We start from the raw sequence: 21,260 nt of genomic DNA, 5'->3' as shown, positions 1-21,260 counted from the left end.
GTTGCAAGCAGAGCATCCAGGATCCGCTTTCTCAACTTCTCTTATAAATATGCATTAGAACATCGATAACACAAGCAAAGGGCTCTGAAATTAATTTAAGGTTAAACCAAGACTGGATTTCCTGCACTGCCAGCAGGAAATGTACCTAAAACCCCTGAATACCCATATGTGCTTGAGGGCAGCGGAGGCCCCACAGCGCCTCAGTCCCGGGGCACCTTGAAGTGGTCCTTCTCTTTGCGGATGGCCCTCATGGTGGTCACAGGGTCCGTCTCGCCCGCATGCTGCTGCACGGTCTTCTCCCTGTGGAAGCCGACCACCAGGCTGCAGGCTGCGTGCCACGCACACCCGCCTCCCCCCCGCCCCCCGCCCCAGGGCACTGGGGGAGAAAAGAGCCAGCAGAGGTTGGGACATTCTGAAAAGATGAAATGCTCCCGCCAAGGGCCAGCCTGCGCGCTCCTGACTGTGGAGGGCCTGCTGGCCAAGTGGTCCTGCTGGCAGCCCCCTCAAGACTCCTGTGGGCCACACCTCGCCCACCTACAGATCCGGACTCCAAGGTCAGAAAGGACCCCACACAAGCACCCACCCCCCTGCCCCTGAGAGGAGGTGCCTGCTTCCCAGGCTACAGACTACTTGATAAAGACTTCAGGGTAGCCTCCTCCAGCACCTGGGGTCTGCAGGGGCGCGGACGCTGGCTGAGTGAGGGGGCCACAGAGGTGCAAACATCCCTGAGTGCACGCTCACCTCACTCTCATGAATGGGTTGTAGGTGAACTCCTCTGCGATGGTGGATGGCACAGTGGGCTCCCCGATACTGTACTTCTCCTGCACAGGACAGAGGTCACTTTAACATGCATATTGCTAAAGGTAGCATTTCCCACCACCTTCTAATCTCCGAACGTCACCTCGGAAGGCAAAGTGAACAGCATCAGGTCAGCATGAGGACAGGCTCCTTCCTGCTGTGGAGACCCAAGTGTCCTGGCCACCGCCAACAAACTGTCCCCCTTCCCCTCGCTGTCTTGGATATAGAGGGGGACACAAAAACTTCACTAATTTGAAGTTTGTATTTTATGTTCTAGAATACCAGCAAAAATGCAGAAAACACAGGAAAGAAGGAAACACCCACAGCCCTACCCCCAAGATGCAGAGCTCACTGCTTGGCAGAGCAAGGTAGCAAGTGCCCAGGGTCCCTACACTGGGATGACCACCCCTCTACAAGGTGGTGAGCTCTCACCACCGGGCATTTGGCCAGGGCTTCCCCTTCACAGGCTCCTGAGGACAAAGCCACAGGAAGAGCCCAGGCAGGCAGCCTGTACCCCAGGCAGGATGGCCTCCGATCTACACTGACCAGGGCAAATGGAAAGAAGAGGCAAACTGTGCCGTCGGCCAACTGTTCACTCCTACAGAAAATCCTATGGGAAGGCCAGGGTTAACAGCCGGGGTCTTCACTCTCCCCACAGCCCCTGCCCTTCTACGGTTGGGTGAACCCCGAGGGTCACAGCATCAGAGGCCGGACAGCCACTGTCAACACCCACTCCCAGGCTTCCCGACCATGCAGGGTCCTCAGACCCGAGGGTCCCGAAGTCACCCCCAACCGTGAACAGTGGCATCAAGAAGCAAGCTCTCAATTGCTGGCAGTGTAAGGGTCTGGCAGGAGGTCAAGATGGAAATTTATTGTTAATTTCTGATCTTCCCCTTCCGCTGAAAACAAGCTTAGAGTGTTTTAGAATATTCCCCAGGCTTCCTCCAGTATTCACTCCTAAGAATTCCTTCACCATCTCCTATGAGGGAAGCAAACAAGATAACTCTTCTAAGGATAATTCTAAAACCCGTGCTGATTGGGACACCTGGGGGGCTCAGTGGTTGAGCGTCTGCCTTCGGCTCAGGTCATGACCCCGGGGTTCTGGGATTGAGTCCCTGCATGGAGCCTGCTTCTCCCTCTGCCTGTGTCTCTGCCTCTCTGTGTGTCTCTCATGAATAAATAAATACAATCATAAAAAGTAATGAGTGTTAACCTGTAACAGTTTTTCCTACAGAAGCAGGAAGCATGTAGACACTTAAGACTTGTGTATAAGGATGCTTGCCATAGCATAGCTCCTAAGAGCAAACAAGCTGGAAACTCCAAGCATCCTCCCTAATGGGGTAGATAAAATGGCTTCTGGGTGACATGCACACAGTGCCATAGATTACTTATTAAAAAGAATGACAGGGATCCCTGGGTGGCGCAGCGGTTTAGCGCCTGCCTTTGGCCCGGGGCGTGATCCTGGAGACCCGGGATCGAATCCCACGTCGGGCTCCCGGTGCATGGAGCCTGCTTCTCCCTCTGCCTATGTCTCTGCTTCTCTCTCTCTCTCTCTGTGTGACTATCATAAATAAATAAAAAAAAATAAAAATAAAAAATAAAAAAAATAAAAATATAAAAAGAATGACAGATGGATGGATGGTGATAATAGATTAAAACGTTCATATTCAAAAGCTAGTGCTGGGGGTAGCCCCGGTGGCGCAGTGGTTTAGCGTCGCCTGCAGCCCAGGGCATGATCCTGGAGACCCTGGATCAAGTCCCACGTCAGGCTCTCTGCATGGTGCCTGCTTCTCCCTCTGCCTGTGTCTCTGCCTCTATGTGTGTCTCTATGAATAAATAAATTAAAAAAAAAAAAGCTGGTGTTGGGCACATGAATGTTCACTATGTGATTCCTTCAACTTTTCTATATATGTAAAAATTATTTAAAAAATGTTGAAAAAACTAAAAAAATGTTTCCACATAATTGAATGTAAGCCCACATGTCTAAGGAATCCCAAGGAATATATTTCAAATTACTTCAAACTGAAAATAATAAACATATAGCATTTAGAAATTTGCAGAATGTTCCTAAAGCAGGCCTTGAGGTTTAGTTCTTAGCATTAATTGCTTATATTAGAAAAAAAGAAAGGTCTAAAATCAATGACTTCAGGTTCTGTATTAAGAACCAGGGGGCGGGGGGCGGGGGGTGCAGCTCAGTTGGTGAAGTATCTGCCTGCAGCTCAGATCATGATCCTTGGGTCCTGGGATCGAGTCCTACATTGGGCTCCCTGTTCAATGGGGAGCCCTGCTTCTCCCTCTCCCTCTGCCTGCCGCTCTCCCTGCTTGTGCTCACTCGCTCTGTCAAATAAATAAAATCTTTTTTTAAAAATCTATAAAAGGAAGAACAAAGTAAGTAGAAGGAAGGAATTTAAAAAGCGCTGGAACCAGGACAATGGAAAAACCAGAAACATTAAGGCAAAAACTGTTCTTTGAAAAGATCAGCAAAATTGATCAGAACGATGAAGAATAGGAACACAAATCGCCAACATCAGAAATTAAAGAGGTGGGATCCCTGGGTGGCGCAGCGGTTTGGCACCTGCCTTTGGCCCAGGGCGCGATCCTGGAGACCTGGGATCGAATCCCACGTCGGGTTCCCGGTGCATGGAGCCTGCTTCTCCCTCTGCCTATGTCTCTGCCTCTCTCTCTCTCTCTGTGTGTGTGACTATCATAAATAAATAAAAATTTTAAAAAATTAAAAAAAAAATTAAAGAGGTGACATCACTACAAATTCAACAGATGGGGGTGGGCGGGTGCGACCATATTGCATTAAATATAAAAGCTAAATTATGAAACTTCCAAAAGGAAACAAAGAAAAATCTCAACCTTGGGAAAAGCAAATATTTCTTAGATAAGAGGCAAGAAGTCTGAACCATAAAAAGATTAACATGCTGGACTTTATCAAAATTAAAAATGCTTACTTTTCAAAAAACACTGTTGAGAAAATAAAAGGCAAGCCACGGAATGGGAGAAACCATCTGATAAAACACCTATAACCAGAATATATTTACAAAAAAAAAAAAAAAAAATCCTCTTATCAAAAATAAGACAAACTCTTTAAATGGCCAAAAGATTTGAACAAACACAAAATGGCCAATCAGCACATAAAAAGATGTTCAACATGATTAGACACTAGAAAAATGCAAATTAAAGCCACAATGTAACTCCACTACATACCCATTAAAGTGACTAAAATCAAAAAGAATGGCAATGCCAAGTGTTGGTGCAGATAGAGAACAACTAGAAGCCTGATCTGAATTTAAAATCTGCTGATCTGAATGTAAAATAACACAAATACTTAGGAAACAACTTGGCGGTTTCTTTACAAGTCAAACATACACCTGATACTGCCCAGCCATTTCATTCCTAGATATTTACTCAAGAGAAATTAAAAGGTAGGTCACACAAAGACGTGTACAAATGTTGTAGCAGCTTTATTCACAGTAGCCAATGACTGGAAACATAAATGTCTAACTACGAGTGATTGGATAAACAAAACGTGGGCCAGATTCAGCATGAATGATTCTCAAAAATCCTTCTGAGTGAAAATAAGAAAACGTATGCTCCATTAACATGAATTTTTTCTTAAGATTTTATCTGAGAGAGCATGAGAGAGTGAGCACAAGCAAGGGAGCAGCACGCAGAGGGAGAGGAAGAAGCAGGCTCCACACTGAGCCGGGAGCCCGACGTGGGGCTCGATCCCAGGACCCTGAGATCATGACCCGAGCTGAAGGCAGACACTTCACTGACTGAGCCACCCAGGTGCCCTATATCGAATTCTAAAAAATGCAAACTAAGGGGCAGCCCGGGTGGCTCAGCAGTTTAGTGCCACCTTCAGCCCAGGGTGTGAGATCAAGTCCCACGTCGGGCTCCCCGCGTGGAGCCTGCTTCTCCCTCTGCCTGTGTCTCTGCCTGTCTCTCTGTGTCTCTCTCATGAATAATAAAATAAAACCTTAATGAGGCATGCAGAAACCTCTGGGGGTGATGGGGATGTTTTGTATCTCAATTGTAATAGTCATTTTATCGGAGGGGTGTGTGTGTGTGCGCGCGCGTGCTGTCAAAGTTCACTCATTCACTTTAAACTAATGTGGTTTATTACATGTGAACTAAACCACAGCAAAGCTGATCCTAAAGAGGGAATCCATGGGTGGCTCAGTGGTTGAGCACCTGCCTTTAGCTCAGGGCGAGATCCTGGAGTCCCGGGATCGAGCCCCTCACTGGGCTCCCTGCACAGAGCCTGCTTCTCCCTCTGCCTGGGTCTCTGCCTCTCTCTGCCTCTCTCTGTGTCTCTCGTGAATAAATAAATAAAACCTAAAAAAAAAAAAAAAAAAAAAAAAAAAGCTAATCTTAAACAGTATGGGGCACCCAGGTGGCTCAGTCAGCAAAGCATCTGCCTTCTATCCTGGTCCTGAACCCAAGGTCCTGGGATCGAGTCCTCCATCGGGCTCCCGGCTCAGTGGGGAAATAGGGAGCTTGGTTCTCCCTCTCCCTCTGCTCCTCCCCCGCTCATGCTTGAACTCTCTCTCTCAAAGAAATAAATTTTTTAAAAAATAAAAATGAGGGATCCCTGGCTGGCGCAGCGGTTTAGCGCCTGCCTTTGGCCCAGGGCGCGATCCTGGAGACCCGGGATCGAATCCCATGTCGGGCTCCCGGTATATGGAGCCTGCTTCTCCCTCTGCCTGTGTCTCTGCCTCTCTCTCTCTCTCACTGTGTACCTATCATAAATAAATAAAAATTTAAAAAAATAAAAAATAAATAAAAATGAATTTGAAAACTTTAGCAAAATGGACAAATTCTTTGAAAGACAATAGTTGCTAACAAAATTGACTCAAGAAGACATAAAAATCTAATAGCCGGGCAGCCCCGGTGGCGCAGAGGTTTAGTGCCGCCTGCAGCCCAGGGTGTAATCCTGGAGACCGGGGATAGAGTCCCACGTCGGGCTCCCTGCGTGGGGCCTGCTTCTCCCTCTGCCTGTGTCTCTGCCTCTCTCTCTCTCTCTGTCTCTCATGAATGAATAAATAAAATTTTAAAAAAATCTAATAGCCCTACATAAAATAAAGATATTACCTTTGTAACAACAACAAAAAAAGACCTTTCCACAAAAAGCACTCAATGTCCAGGTGGCTTCAGTGGTGAATTCTAACATTAAAGGAAGAAATAATATCCTAGACAAACTGTTTTGTCTAGGAACATAGGAGTAAACACTTTCCGTTCATTTTATGAGGCCAGCATTACCCTGATACTAAGACCAAAAACATTACAAGAAGATAAAACGACAGACCAGTATCTCTTATGAACCCCGACAGAAGGAGAGACCACAGCAACATAACACGGCATGACTAAGGCTTGGGCAGAAAGCAAGGTTGGTTTATCTGAATCCAACTGAGGTATTCCACCATGTTAACAGTAAAAGAGAAAAAAAAAATAATTACGTACAAGATGAAGAAAACAATCAGTTCATAAAATTCAATACCCACTCATGATTAAACTCTCAGAAAACCAGGAATATAAGTGAACTCTGTCAATTTAAGAAGATTTACAAAAAAACCCACAGCTACTATGATACTTAATGGTTAAAAACTGAATGCTTTCCCCCTAAGATTGGGAACGAGGCACAGATGTGCAGTCCCACTACTTCTATTTAACTTTGTCCTAGAGATCTTAGCCAGTGCAACTGGGCACAACAAGTAAATAAAAGGCACACGTGTTTATAAAAGAAGAAAAAAAATGTCTCTATTAGTTGATGATGTGATTGTGTGCTAAGGAATCTATGAAAAAGATGCTAGAATAAGGGCGCTGAACAAGGTCACAATGATACGAGACCAAAATACAGAAATCACTTGTGGGCAGCCTGGGGGCCTCAGTGGTTTAGTGCCGGCTGCGGCCCAGGGCATGATCCTGGGGTCCCGGGATCGAGTCCCACATCGGGCTCCTTGTGTGGGTCCTGCTTCTCCCTCTGCCTGTGTCTCTGCCTCCCTCTCTCTCTGCGTTTCTCATGAGTAAATAAATAAAATCTTTTTTTTTTTAATCACTTGTATTTCTAAAGACTTCAGCAAATAGTCATTTCCAATAAAATCCAAAAACATGAACTACTTAGGGCTACATTTAATACTATGTGCAATTTCTGGAACAACAAAAATTATAGAATATTGCTGAGAAAAACTAATGACCTCAATAAGTGGAAAGCTACAGTATATTCACGGAAAGATTCAATATTGTTAAGACCTCAATTCTCTCCAAATCTTTTGTTACAATACAGTCCCAATCCAAAGCCAAGCTTACTTTTTTTTCTTTTTTTAAGATTTTATTTATCTACTCATGAGAAACGCAGAGAGAGAGAGAGAGAGAGAGAGAGAGAGAGAGGCAGAGACACAGGCAGAAGGAGAAGCAGGCTCCATGCACTGGGAGCCCGATGTGGGACTCGATCCCGGGACTCCAGGATCACATCCTGGGCCAAAGGAAGGCGCTAAACTGCTGAGCCACCCAGGCTGCCCCAAGCTTACTCTTCTGGTAAAAATTAACAAGACAATCCTAAAATTTATATGGAAATGCAAAGCACTTAGAGGAGCCAAAACGAGCTTTAAGAAAGTCTATATATGGGATATATACAGCCTGATTCCCAGACTTACCAAGAGCCACAATAATCAAGACTGTCCGCTGCGGGCGGAGGAGAAGTCCAACAGATCAGTGGGGCAGAGAGGAGAGTCCAGAAGTGACTCAGGCCTACGCTGCCCTGTTTATCTAGTGAGGACGCCAAGGTAATCCAACGAGAAAAGGACAGTCTTTCCAACGAATGGGGCTGAGCAGCTGGAAGTGAATTTGCAAAAAAAAAAAAAAAAAAAGATTGTGCTCTACCCTTCCCTTAGACCACACATGATCTGAGGCTCACTGACCTACAAATAAATTTGAACAAACATAAAAGGGAAAACAATAAACTTTCAGGACAAAACACAGGAGAGTCAACATTGCTCAGAAATAGAGCGTTAAGGAATCTGAGCAACAGAGCCAGGTGCGCCATGTGTCTGAGGGCTGTTTACAGGACATGCTCCAGAACAGGGTGACCCACGGGAGTGGCAGGGAACATCCTGGGGCCACATGGCGGCACACGCTGTCAAAATTCATCAATCTGTGTACCGTTTGCTCAAAACAGGTTATGTTGTATTGAATGAAAATTATCCTCCATAAAGACTGGATTTTTTAAAGTAGGGAACTATGGGAAGCATTAGTCCAATGTGTATAGACTGCTGTGGACAGGGCACTAGGGCCAGGAAGTGAAAAAGAAGCCACAAAACGCAAGCTGCAAATATACAGGATAGGCCCTCTGAGCCACGGAAAATACTCGTCCCACGCGCACCGCGGGAGGAGAATGCCCATCAACTCATCAGGTGGCCTGAATTCTAACAAGTATTATTTTGCAAGCGCACCCCAAAACTGAGAAAGACGCTCGACAACAACAGGTGACGCATCGAACAACGAAACTCCAAGGCCGCTCGTCACTGACCGAAGCCCCGAGGCCTCCGGGAGAGCGTCCTCCCGACACCTCGCGGGGACTGCAGGGTCGAAGGCAGAGCCCGCGCCCCGGCTTCCTGCCGCAGCACTCCAGCCCCCACCGAGGACGCCGCTGGGACAACCAGACCAGAGTCCTCGGTCGTCCCAGAAGTCAATGCCTTTCAGACCAGCGGCCTCACCGGTGGGTGCGGCTGCCCCGGCCACAGTGCTGAGATGGAGCCCCCGGGCCCAGGGCGTGGGGACCGGCAGCTCTGGCCTCACCGGGGCCCCTGCCATGAGGGCGGCGTCCCAGGCCCGGCCCAGACCCACGGGGTCAGCGAGGATCACGACGACACAGCCGGGGGTGGGGGGGGCTTCCTCACCAGCTGGAGGCGGCCTGGGAGGAGCACCGTGCGCCCGCATGGAGAGAAGAGGCCCCCACGGGCGGCGGCCCAGCCCCCGGGGAGCCGCGTCGTGGTCACTGACCCACAGATGCAGCCCGCGGCGCGGCCCGCTCACCTTGGCCCAGGCCAGCTTCTCCTGAACGGCGGCGTTGCTGGGCTCCACGTGCCGTGCAAACTTGAGGTTGTTGATGGTGTACTCGTGGCCACAGTACACTCTCTGCGGAAAACAGCACGCCGTGAGCTAGGGGCCGCAGGAAGCTGCCCTCAGACGCCCCGGCCCCCTCGGAGCCAGGCACGCAGAGCTCTGGGCTGGGACCCCTTGGCGAGGACACAGGGGGCCGCTCAGGACACCGACACTCTTTGTGTGCATGTTCCACGGCGGTAGCAGGTACGTCACAAGACCCACGCTCACGAGGCAGCGCGCACGCCCCCCCCCCCCAGCCGGGGGTGCTGCCTACTGTGTCTGGAGGGAGCCGGCCCAGGACCTCCAGCAGGGCTCTGTACATCTCATCCGCAGTCCCTTCGTAGAACTTCCCGCAGCCGGCCACGAACAAGGTGTCGCCTGAGAAGCAGGACAGCCTGGGGCAGTGGGGGCACCGCCAGCAGGACAGGCCCCCGCAACCCAGCAGGGCAGAGGCCCCCAGCTCCCAGCGCCCAGCCCCAACCCGTCCCCCTCCAGCCTTGCCAGCAGCCCCCTAAACCCACACCTTACGGTCCCCCCACTCCTCCTCACGGCCCCACCTTGTCGGCCGTGGTGGCCCCGAAACCAGCCCTGTCCCTCCTGGCCCACCTGCCATGTGTCCTCTTCCCTCAGTGGCCACGGCCAGCCTGGAGCACCCCCGGACCCCAGCAGGCACCCCCCACAGACCCCCTCCTGCCTCAGCCCCACAGGGGGGCACTCCCTCCCCCTGACGAGCTCCGTGGCCACCGGGGGCTCAGGCACATTTGCCCTCCAGGCCCTAGTGGCGGCCCGGAGCCCGGACCACAGCCCAGGCCACAGGGCCACCACCGGGCCATCCTGGCTGGAGCCGGGCCCCCTCAGGCGCAGTGCCCACTGCCCCCCGGGACAACAGGCACCTTGAGGGGATGCCACTGGGCCACGCCCCAAACGAGCCCTCCAGGGAGGCAAGTGTGGAGGATCCGGAGACATCAGAGGCTGCGAAGCACGCAGGTGAGGTGGTCGGGGTCCGGGGAGCAGCCCTCGGACACCCTGGCTCCCCCGCGCTCAGCCCTCAGCGAGCGGGCAGCAGCCCCGGAGCCTCCCGACACCACGCGACTCCTACAGACGCCGCGCCCGCCGGCCGGTCCACGGAGGACCCCACGGAGGACCCCGGGGCGGGCTTCCAGAGCCCAAATCAGCTCCCACGTCTACGCAGCCCCCAAAGGACCCGCCTCACTCCAGGCCCGGCCGCCTTCCCCCCAGGAGATGGGCAGACTGACGGGGGTGTTTGCCACCCCGTGATGACACAGGTGCCCACGGCCACTCGGGGGATCTCAGCGCTCGCCGTGCGGGGGCGGGGTGCTGGAGGCCGGTTCTCTCAGCGCGAGCCTGGGGTCCCCGGGGTCCCCCGTCCCGAACTCAGAGTCGGCTCAGAGCGGCCACCTGCTGCTCCTACACCAGGGACACCAAAATCCATGGTATCCACGACGAGCTTGGGAGCAGGGTGCCGTGGGACATCGAGCGGCTGTGGAGACCTCCGGGGCCCCATGCACACCCTCACTGTGGAGCTGCTCCAGGGCCCCTCACGCTGGTCCCCTCACGCTGGTTCCCTCACACTCAGCCCCTCATGCTGGTGCCCTCACGCTGGTTCCCTCATACTCGGCCCCTCACACTGGTTCCCTCATGCTGGGTGCCTCACACCGGGCGCCTTACACCGGGCACCTCATGCTCAGCCCCTCATGCTGGTTCCCTCACACTTGGCCCCTCACGCTGGTGCCCTCACATTCGGCCCCTCATGCTGGTGCCCTCACGCTGGTTCCCTCACTCTCGGCCCCTCACTCTGGTTCCTTCACACTCGGCCCCTCATGCTGGTGCCCTCATGCTGGTGCCCTCACGCTCGGCCCCTCACGCTGGCACCCTCATGCTCGGCCCCTCACACTGGCGCCCTCATGCTCGGCCCCTCACGCTGGTGCCCTCACTCTCGGCCCCCCACGCTGGTGCCCTCACGCTGGTTCCCTCACGCTGGGCACCTCACACCGGGCGCCTTACACCGGGCACCTCATGCTCAGCCCCTCATGCTGGTTCCCTCACACTTGGCCCCTCACACTGGTTCCCTCACATTCGGCCCCTCATGCTGGTGCCCTCACGCTGGTGCCCTCACGCTCGGCCCCTCACGCTGGTTCCCTCACACTCGGCCCCTCACGCTGGTGCCCTCATGCTCGGCCCCCCACGCTGGTGCCCTCATGCTCGGCCCCTCACGCTGGTGCCCTCACTCTCGGCCCCCCACGCTGGTGCCCTCACGCTGATTCCCTCACGCTGGGCACCTCACGCTCAGCCCCTCACACTGGTTCCCTCACACTCGGCCCCTCACGCTGGTGCCCTCATGCTCGGCCCCCCCGCTGGTGCCCTCACGCTGGTTCCCTCACGCTCAGCCCCTCACACTGGTTCCCTCACACTCGGCCCCTCACGCTGGTGCCCTCACGCTCGGCCCCCCACGCTGGTGCCCTCACGCTGGTTCCCTCACACTGGGCACCTCATGCTCAGCCCCTCACGCTGGTTCCCTCACACTCGGCCCCTCACGCTGGTGCCCTCACCCTCAGCCCCTCACGTTGGGCACCTCACGCTCAGCCCCTCACGCTGGTGCCCTCACTCTCAGCCCCCCACACTGGTGCCCTCACGCTGGTCGCCTCACGCTGGGCACCTCATGCTTAGCCCCTCACGCTGGTGTTCTCACGCTGGTGCCCTCATGTTCGTCCCCTCACGCTGGTGCCCTCACACTGGTTCCCTCATGCTGGGCTGGGCGCCTCATGCTGGTTCTGTCATGCTCAGCCCCTCACGCTGGTTCCCTCACTCTTGGCTCCTCATGCTGGGGCCCTCATGCTGGGCCCCCCACACTGGGCACCTCATGCTGGACGCCTCATGCTGGTTCGCTCACTCTTGGCCCCTCACGGCTGGTTCCCTCACTCTCAGCTGCTCACGCTGGACCCCTCACACTGGTGCCCTCATGCTCGGCCCCTGCATTTCCCAACCATCCCCCACTGCAGTTGCATCATCACAGGAACTTTAATTTCTGCAAGACGCAGAGCTTAGGGCCGCTCACACCCGCTGAGAGCGCTCGGGAGGGTCCGCACGGCCAATAGGCCTGCTCTGGGCCGCAGCGGCTGCTCAGCCGGCCCAGCCCGCGGGCTCCCCAGGCTGCAGCACGGTCTCCCTTTCTCTCAAGGGAGAAGGCCCTGGATTGCTGGCAAGGCCCCTCTGCCCGACATTGCTCCTCACGCAGGCCAAGCTGGGTGGTGCTTGGGTGCTCAGGCTGTTCCCGGGCTCTCCCCTGGGGGCGGGCGTCCTCCTCACGCAGCCCCGCACCCTAGGCCTGGCTGCAAATGCCCCAGGCACACAATCCCCAAGTCGGGGCTGTCTTCGCACGAACACCCCACCCCCGCACACGCACCTGAACACTCACCTGTGAACACGGCAGGAGGCTCGGAGCTGTTGGGCTTGCTCACAAAGTAGCAGATGTGTCCAGAAGTGTGGCACGGGGTGGACAGGCACTTGACATTGAGAGACCCCACCTTAAACGAAGCACACACTGGCGTTTGCCCTCTCCGCGCCAGGGGCCGCCCGAGGGCTCCCCGCGGGGGACGGCCGCTCCCGTGGCCCGCCCGACCCGCAACTGCCCCGCGGCGGGAGCCCCTGACACAGCCGAGCAGCCTGTCACTGCTGCTCCAGTGGCACGACGTGCATCGTGCTGGAACCGCAGGCCGAGTGCCCCAGGGGCAAGGCCCACCTGAGCCTGCCGTTCGCCGGCGGCGCAGAACCAAGGGGCCTATTCTACTTTCTTCCTCAGCATCAGGCAGGTCGTCAGCAGGTGCCTGGCTTCTTAGGACACTCTCCTCCCTCGGTGCTTGGGCTTCTGCTTGGTTTTCCTTCCTGCCTCCCCTGCCCGCCCAAGAATGTTCAAGCCACAGAAAGATCGAAATAAAGTGGACGTCAGTGTGACCCTCACGTGGGTCACCGAACGCTAACAGTCGCCACGTCCACCACGTGGACTCAGCACAGCACAGCGGGCTGCAGCGCGCGGACACGCCACCCCCGAGGCGCCTGCTGACTCCCGGGACATCCTTTCACTCGGCCTCACACCATCACCATATCTGAGACGTGGAACAGTGATGTGCGTCCATCCCCTGCCCTGTCCACACTCCCGTTTCCCCAGTTGTCTCCGACCATGCCTGACGGCTTCTCCCCTCAGCCAAGTGCCCTCCGCAGGCTGATGTGCCTGTGATGACAGAGGGCACCAACCAGGCGGCCCTCCACCCTCCGGGGCCCTGGGCAAGGGGGGAATGCCAGGAGGGGCGTGACTGTCCCCACCGTGCCCCTCCCCTCCAGGTCCCGGAGGCCAGCCATGCTGGCATACCTCCCATGGGTTCGCTGCTCACCTGCAGTGTGGACAGGTGCGTGACCTTCTGAGTCAGGGCCCCGATCCGGTCATCACCCCCGCACACCTTCAACCCAGGCTCCAGCTTGACCAGCTTCTCGTTCCCACCAGCATGGTCCCTGGAAGTGAGAAAGGTGACCTGGGCCCCTGCTGGTGTCAGTGGGCCCGCCTACTCTTAAACCCTGACCACGACTCTCCTTTCCTGGTCACCTTCTTAGTAGAAATGCATCTCCAAACACAGGAAACTGGCTTGTCATTTGGCTCCACCGAAAAAGAACATTCTCAGACATGCCATTCCCAAGTGAAGCATTTCTGTGCCCCTGCCCTGTGGCTGCAGACACTTCTGAAGCAAAAGAACCAAATCACAAACACCAAAATAATCCCTAAGGCCCCAGCTCCCAAGCTTTGGACATATAAGGGTCACCTGAGGATCTGTAATAAGCCCCAAGTCTGGTCCTTGCCCCGCATCCTGACACAGCTGGCCGGAGGGCGGCCTGCAGAGCAGTTTTAAAGCCCCACCACCACCCATGACTCTCACAGGTGGGCCACCTTCGGACCCACTGCCAAGCTGGTAGAAGCTGTCTTCTAAAATGGCAATGCCTGGGGCACCTGGGTGGTTCAGTCGGTTAAGCGTCTGACTTCTGATTTCAACTCAGGTCATGATTTCAGAGTCATGACACTAAGCCCCACATCACGTTCCCCCGCTGGATGTGGAGCCTGCTTCAGATTCTCTCCCTCCCTTCCTAAATATAAATTAGTAATAATAAAATAAAGTAAAATGGCAATGCCCCAACCAAAAGACTATCAAAAAACTGTTGGAACTGACACACGAATTCAGTAAGGTTGCAGAATATAAAATCAATGTGCAGGAATCTGTTGCATTTTTATGTGCTAATAATGAAGCAGCAAAAAAGAAATTAAGAGGGCAGCCCCGGTGGCGCAGCGGTTTAGCACCACCTTCAGCCCGGGGCTGGAGACCCTGGGTCGAGTCCCACGTCGGGCTCTCTGTACGATGCCTGCTTCTCCCTCTGCCTGTGTCTCTGCCTCTCTCTCTCTGTCTCTATGAATGAATGAATAAATAAATAAAATAAATAAATAAATAGATAAATAAATAAATAAAATCTTTAAAAAATTGGGATCCCTGGGTGGCACAGCAGTTTGGTGCCTGCCTTTGGCCCAGGGCGCGATCCTGGAGACCCGGGATCGAGTCCCGCGTTGGGCTTCCAGTGCATGGAGCCTGCTTCTCCTTCTGCCTGTGTCTCTGCCTCTCTCTCTCTCTCTGTGTGACTATCATAAATAAATTAAATAAATAAATAAAAAATAAATAAATAAAAAAAATAAAAAATATATAATAAAAAACCTCAAAGCAAAATTCAATTAAAAAAAAAAAAAGAAAAGCAGAGCTGGAAGCATCACAATTCCAGACTTCAAGCTCTAGTACAAAGCTGTAGTCACCAAGACAGTATGCTACAAAAAGAGACACACAGATCAGTGGGACAGAACAGAGAACCCAGAAGTGAACCATCCAAAAATATCCAATGAGAAAAAGACTAGATCTTCAACAAACGGTGCTGGGAAAACTGGACAGCAACACATAAAAGAACGAAGCTGAACCACTTTCTTACACCTACACAAAAATAAATTCAAAATGGACGAAAGACCTAAGTGTGAGACCTGAAACCATAAAAATCCTAGAGGAGAGCACAGGCAGTAACGTTTCTAACATCAGCTGTAGTAGCAACTGGACACATCTCCAGAGTAAGGGGAACAAAAGCAAAAGTAAACTACTGGGACTTCATCAAAATAAGAACTTCTGCACACCGAAGGAAACAATAAAAGGCAGCCTACAGGGATCCCTGGGTGGCGCAGCGGTTTGGCGCCTGCCTTTGGCCCAGGGCGCGATCTTGGAGATCCAGGATCGAATCCCACGTCGGGCTCCCAGTGCATGGAGCCTGCTTCTCCCTCTGCCTGTGTCTCTGCCTCTCTCTCTCTCTCTCTCTCTCTCTCTCTGTGACTATCATAAATAAATAAATAAAAAAAATTTTAAAAAAAAAAAAAAAACAAAAAAAAAAAAGGCAGCCTACAGAATGGGAAAAGATACATGCAAATTACATTCTGATGTAACTAGAGTTGGTATCCAAAATATATTAAAAACTTACATAGCTCAACACCCAGAAAATGAATAATCCAATTAAAAAGTGGGCAGAAGGCACGAACAGACATTTCTCCAAAGAAGGCCTCCAGACGGCCAACAGACTCATGAAAAGATGCTCATCATCCCTCATCATCAGGGAAATGCAAATCAACACTACAGTGTGATATCCTCTCGCACCTGTCAGAACGCATATCAGCAACACGAGAAACAACAGGTGTTGACAAGGAGGAGGAGGAAAAGGAACCCTTGTGCACTGTTGGTGGGGATGCAAACTGGTGAGGCCACTCTGGGGAACGGTATGGAGGCTCCTTAAAAAGTCAAAAAAGAAATTGCCTTATGACCCAGCAAATTGCACGGCTGAGTATTTACCCAAAGAATACAAGAACCCTAATTCAAAGGGATGTTTATAGCAGTGTTATCCACAACAGCCAAGTACGGGAGCAGCCCAAGTGTCCATCGACTAAGGATGAACAAAGATGTGGCCTATTTAGGTGTGTACACACGCACATAGGAATGTTACTCAGCTATAAGAAAGAATGAAATCTTGCCATTTGCAATAACACAGAAAGAGCTATTATTCCACATATGACTTTACTACTATGTGGAATTTAAGAAATAAAACAAACCAAAGGGTAAAAAATAAGAGAGAGAAACCAAGAAACAAACTTGAGCAGAAGCAGATGGTCACCAGGAGGGAGGAGGATGGGAGGAAGGGTTAAGTAGGTGATGGGGATTAAGGAGCGCACTTGTGATGAGCTCGGAGTGATGGATAGAATTGCTGAATCGCTATACTGTACCCCTGAAACTAATAGAACACCGTTAATTGGATTTTAAAACTTTTTACAGGGACACTTGGGTGGCTAAGCAGTTGAGCGTCTGCCTTCGGCTCAGGGCGCAATCCTGGGGTCCTGAGATAGAGTCCCACTTCGGGTTCCCTGCGGGAAGCCTGCTTCTCCGCCTCTCTCTCTCTGTGTCTCATGAATAAATAAGTAAACCTTAAAAAAAAAAAAGAAAGCTTCCTGGGGATCCCTGGGTGGTTCAGCAGTTTAGCGCCTGCCTTCAGCCCAGGGTGTGATCCTGGAGACCTGGGACTCGATCCTGCATCAGGGTCCCCGCATGGAGCCTGCTTCTCCCTCTGCCTGTGTGTCTGCCCCTCCCCCCCCTCATGAATAAATAAAATCTTAAAAAAAATAAAAATTTAAAAAGCTTCCAATGTTTAAAAAAAAAACCTTTTTAAAAATAAAAACCCATGTATCTTTAAATAAATAAGCACATACATATATTTATGCATACATAAATCGGCAATGCTTGACTATGATCGGGGGCCAGTCCAGCCCATAGCGCACAGCCCTCACCCCAGAAAGGATTTACTCACTGGGGGCAGCCAGACCTGCCCTTCAGAAAGTCAGGAAAAGAATTCCAACCCCGGCCTTGTGGGGCTGGACGCGCGCTCAGCAGATCAGCCTTCCCAGGACGGGGCCAGGGCTCCTGCTCCTCACTACACTCACCCACAGAGCCCTTTCAGGGGCCCAGACACACAAACACACACAGCAGGGCTCAGAGATAACAGGGTTGGCCCGGCCCTGCCCTCGCAGGCCTGCTCCACACAGGCCAGTACCAACGCCTCCACCTGTTCCCGCTGCCCTCTGGGCATACCACCGTCTCCACAGGGAGAGACACTCCAACACCCTGGGGCTCAGACTGGGGTCAAATTTGGGGTTTTCTGTTCTAACATTAATCTATGAAAAACTCCAGAGCATCACACCTTGAGAAAAGTGACCTGAGGGTTGCTTATCAAGGTAGAGAGAAGCCAACCCTGAGGCTCGGTGGGAGGCACAGAGAGGGCCTCCAGAAAGCAAGCACAGCAGCCAAGGGCAAGACTGCCACCTGCCCCCACCCGCAACTCAGGAATTAACACCTGATGCCCCGGGGCTAAACCTCAGTGACATCAACCGAGAAGTGGCCACCATTGAACAAACTCTGGCCAGTCCAAGCCCCCAGGACACCCCCAGGGCTTCCCCACAGGAGACCCTGGCTGACCCTTTCTTATTTGGAAAAGAAAATTCAGAGCCAAATAAATATTTTTTCTTCTAGCTATAAAGAGCCTCAAAAGTCTCAAAAACCCCACATGGGGGTCTTGGACAAGCAGCTCTAGCCCTAAAACCCAAACAGTGGTGTTTCTTTCATCCCTTACCTTCAAATTTCAAAAACTACAACCTCTCCAAATACAGATGCTGGCTTTTTAAAAACACTAATATCTAGATGAGTTTCTTCCCTGACATCAAGGCCAGTCTCCCATCACACAAGCCCAGGAGCCTTCCAACATGCTGCTGGAGGCCCTCCCCATGGAGCCCACAGCCCGGGCCGAGGATGCGGGGCAGCAGCACAGGGGCTGGCACCCCTAAGTTGGCTCAGAATCCCGCTGGGGGCCAACACTGAGAACACAGCTAGAGGGGCAAGGGCTTCCAGGACCCCTATTCCTAGGGCCTCCACCTGGAGGGAGGGCCCACGGAGCCTGCAAGTGCCTGACCCCCCCAGGGACGCCGGCCCCAGGCGCATGCGGCAGGTGCACACGGCCCCAGCCGTCGGGCCCAAGCACCCCGGCTGGTAAGCGCTTACCAGTGGTGGTGGGTGGTGAGCACTGTGGTCAGCCTCACGCCGTGCTTTTTCACCGCTTCTACAACCTGCAACCAAAGGTGAGGCAAGACACCGGCCGTGGTTACACTCCCAGCGCCGGCCGGACAGGCCACAGGGGAGCCCAACAGAGCCCGGGCTTCACCAGGAGGGGCTGGGCCCTGTTCTGCCGCTGCCCACTTGCCTCTGCTCCAGGAGAGCAGGGGGAAGGAGGCCCTCTTCCCTCTTGACCCTGCTGGCAGCTCAGTGCCGGCCACGAACCCTGCAGCCGAGGTGCCCCCTCCCCGGGGCAGGGCTGAGGGGCGCTCCTGTTTCCCAGCACCTGGACAGACAGAAGCCCATTTCTCCCCTCGCCCAAGCCTCTGGTGGCCTCCACCCCTCGCAGGCCTCCTGCCCCACGGCAGAGAGTCTGGGCACTAGCGGTGTCCAAAAACCAAGTGGACCAGTTTGTGCTGAGCTTCGGCCAAGCTACGAGGACACTGCGGCTGTCACCCTAGCCAGGGCTGGCCTGGGACGGTGACCCGACTCCCACCTTCTGGGGCTGCACCGGGTCCACCACACCAGCCTCCTTGGTCTCGTCATCGATGATCAGGTACATGTAGTTGTCGGTCAGTGCAGGCAGTAACTCAACCTTCATGGTGCCCTGTTCCACGGTCACGCTCTTCTGCGAGTCGGCGTGATACAGGAGGGCTCCCGGCAGGGCTGGGCCTGAGGGCAAAGCGCAGCTCCATCAGTGTCCCTGGGAGGCCGTCCCAGGCGAGGCTGACAGACAAGCCCTGCACCCAGGACAAGTGACCCGCGAGAGCAGCAACCTGGGAGGCTCGCCGGGTCGGGTTTCCTAAGCTCCTTTGGTAAGAGGACAATATCCTCATTTTACCACATCTGTTAAGGAAAACACAGAAAATCCTTCAGATGCATATTCACGGATATGGCTTCTTTCTTTCTGGAGAGTTCTAAGAGGGCTGTGATTCAAACCACTGTCAGGGCTGACCAGTGCCAGAAAGACCGCAAAGAGAGGGAGCCTGGGGACGAGTGCCGAGCAGGACTCTGGGCTAACAGAGCCTGAGTCATGTGCACTCTGACCTCTGCCCCTTCCTAGGCCTCCAGCCAGAGAAGGAAACAATATTCACTTTCAGAGGCAAGAACTCAAAATTTGGAGAATGCACAAACCCCACCAGGGCCTGAGACATGGGAGAGATGGCCACCTGTTCCAGATTCAGTGGTGTAGGACTCAGACTCACCACCCAGTTGAACCAAGGACCCTGCCAGGGTATGTCAAGAGTGAGCAAGAGCCAAAGCATCCTCCACCACGAAGTCGGGTGCCAAAATATTTTCAACAATGAAACTCCTATCCCATCTAAAAACTCACAGAGGCCCCAACAATACTTTAAGTCTTAATGTGAAAGGGGTTAGCACCACAAAAGGTGACAGAAGACAGCCATGGAATTCTGGGGGAGGTGCCAGGATGGGGGCCTCTGGCCCAAGGCATCCAGAACGCAGGCAGGGCTAACTGCCTGACAGGCCACATCGCCCGGGGCCGCCTACTGCTGACTTCAGCCTTATCTGTGACAGCCAGAGAAGCTGTCTGAACTGCAGGTTCCAAGCGTCCACACAGATCTCCAATGCCCCTCCCCTGCACGGCCAGCTGGGCATCTTCCAGGCCCTCTCCTCGTGCACAGCAAAGCAAACACTTCTGTATGACCAGGGTCTGCGATACTCCGCCTCCCCGGAGCCCAGGAAGGACTGCAGACCAGTGCGTGGCATGCATCCTGGGGGTTGGGGAGGGGAAGCAGGGCTACACAGGCCTGTGCTGCGAGTCTGGGACAGGGGCACAGCCCTGGCAACAGGAACAGGATGATATCCTGCTATGAAGGCTCTCCTGGGGAATCTGGGGAACTTAGTTATTTCTGCAGCTGCCCCAGAACCCTTGTTCCATTTCCAAAAATGATATGCCCGAGAAATGCTTCCAGGTCACTGTTTTGCAACTGCAACCTTTTGTGTAAGCAGAGTGCACTGAACAGTAGCCTATAGCCCGGCGCGTCCTGGGCACATGCGGTCCTGGCGCACATTTTGTTTGCCTTCTGAACTAGGCCCATCCCTCTGCAGGGCACCGACGGCTGGGACCCGGCTCCCTTCTGAATGAGGCGGCCACAGTCTTGCCAATTCGCTCCGGTCCCACTTACACTCTCCACCTGACTCGGGAGGCAAACGTCGTACCCCTGGCACTCGGAGGGGTGTCCCTGACTTAACGGCAATGCCTGACCCACTCCCGAACCTTGAGGGCTTTCAGTGAGATGGCCAAGGGCAGCGCCGTCTCCCTGACCACTGCTATGTGGGTCACCAGCCTGCCGGCTCACCACCTCCCTAAGACACAGGTCAACCTACTGCCCCTACTGCAACATCAGCCAGATAAGGGATCAGGAAATAGAGAAAAGGAGATTTCAAAATCAGGGTCAAAATATTCCAGCAAAGCAAGAGGTGACCCGGCAGGAAGCTGAGGGCTGGAAGCGCAGCCCCGCCGGCGAGCCCACCGCGGCTTCAGCGCGGGGCCAGGGAGGCCCAGCCGTGGGGACCCGGCCTGCGAGCGCCCGGGGCGGCAGGTGGAGAAGGGGCGCAGTCCCGGGGCGCGCGGCTCCGCACCGGCATCGGGCGGCCAGCATCCCCCAGCTGGCCAGCGACCACACCGTGCCTTCAGGCCCCGCAAAGTCGGACTCCAGGGCCGCAGGGCCTTTGCTCGACCCCACCCGGCGCGCCCGGACGCCGCCGAGGGTTACGAGCCTGTGGCGGCAGAAAACCGCGTCAGCCCGCGGCGGCCCGCAGAGCCCCTGGCCGCGCCCCGCGCCCGCTGCCGCCCCAACCGCCGCTCCCGGGCCCCGACGCCGGCGGCCCCTGCCCAGCGCCCGCGCCCCCGGCCCTGTCAGCCGGAACCCCGCCGCCCCGCCGGCGCCGGCCCACCTACCCGGGCCGCGGAGGGCGCAGGCGGCTCCCAGCGCGGCGAGGCTCCGGCGGCCCAGAAGCCCGCGGCCCAGCACCATGACCCAGGGCGGCTGGCGGCGGGCGGCGGGCGGCGGGCGGCGGGCGGCGGGCGGCGGGCGGCGGGGGCGGGGCGGCGGGCGCCGCCCCGCCCCCCAGCCAATCGGAGCCCGCCTCGCG

The 21,260-nt window shown here is 54.3% G+C and overlaps 1 protein-coding gene across 3 annotated transcripts; it reads right to left on the bottom strand.

Annotated features, from left to right (window-relative positions):
* Nucleotides 1-22: 22 nt before the first annotated feature.
* HAGH (hydroxyacylglutathione hydrolase) lies at nucleotides 23-21,195 on the bottom strand. 3 transcript variants are annotated; one of them, XM_025416999.3, is made up of 9 exons: nucleotides 21,067-21,195; nucleotides 18,640-18,815; nucleotides 18,093-18,157; nucleotides 13,320-13,437; nucleotides 12,347-12,455; nucleotides 9,185-9,288; nucleotides 8,842-8,943; nucleotides 742-821; nucleotides 23-300 (listed from the first exon to the last, which is right to left on the bottom strand). In XM_025416999.3, exons 1-9 carry the CDS (start codon nucleotides 21,140-21,142, stop codon nucleotides 201-203), a joined length of 930 nt encoding a protein of 309 aa, XP_025272784.1. In that variant the 5' UTR covers nucleotides 21,143-21,195; the 3' UTR covers nucleotides 23-200. The 3 variants fall into 3 exon arrangements, with proteins under 3 accessions (XP_025272784.1, XP_048967483.1, XP_025272787.1); XM_049111526.1 differs by lacking the exon at nucleotides 21,067-21,195 and adding an exon at nucleotides 18,920-18,995; XM_025417002.2 differs by lacking the exons at nucleotides 23-300; nucleotides 12,347-12,455 and having other exon boundaries at nucleotides 749-821; nucleotides 21,067-21,157.
* Nucleotides 21,196-21,260: the final 65 nt, after the last annotated feature.

This window comes from Canis lupus, chromosome 6 (assembly GCF_003254725.2).
Source record: "Canis lupus dingo isolate Sandy chromosome 6, ASM325472v2, whole genome shotgun sequence".
Classification (NCBI taxonomy): domain Eukaryota; kingdom Metazoa; phylum Chordata; class Mammalia; order Carnivora; family Canidae; genus Canis; species Canis lupus.
Note: the sequence above shows the minus strand (reverse complement) of the source record. Positions and strands in the feature narration are given on the sequence as shown.

Coding starts and splice junctions, on each gene's coding strand:
- HAGH (XM_025416999.3), bottom strand. CDS start 21,142: ATGGTGCTGGGCCGCGGGCTTCTGGGCCGCCGGAGCCTCGCCGCGCTG. Junction 18,816..21,066: donor CTGCGCCCTCCGCGGCCCGG/GTAGGTGGGCCG, acceptor CTTTGCCCTCAG/GCCCAGCCCTGCCGGGAGCC. Junction 8,944..9,184: donor GCCGGCTCCCTCCAGACACA/GTAGGCAGCACC, acceptor TGTTTTCCGCAG/AGAGTGTACTGTGGCCACGA.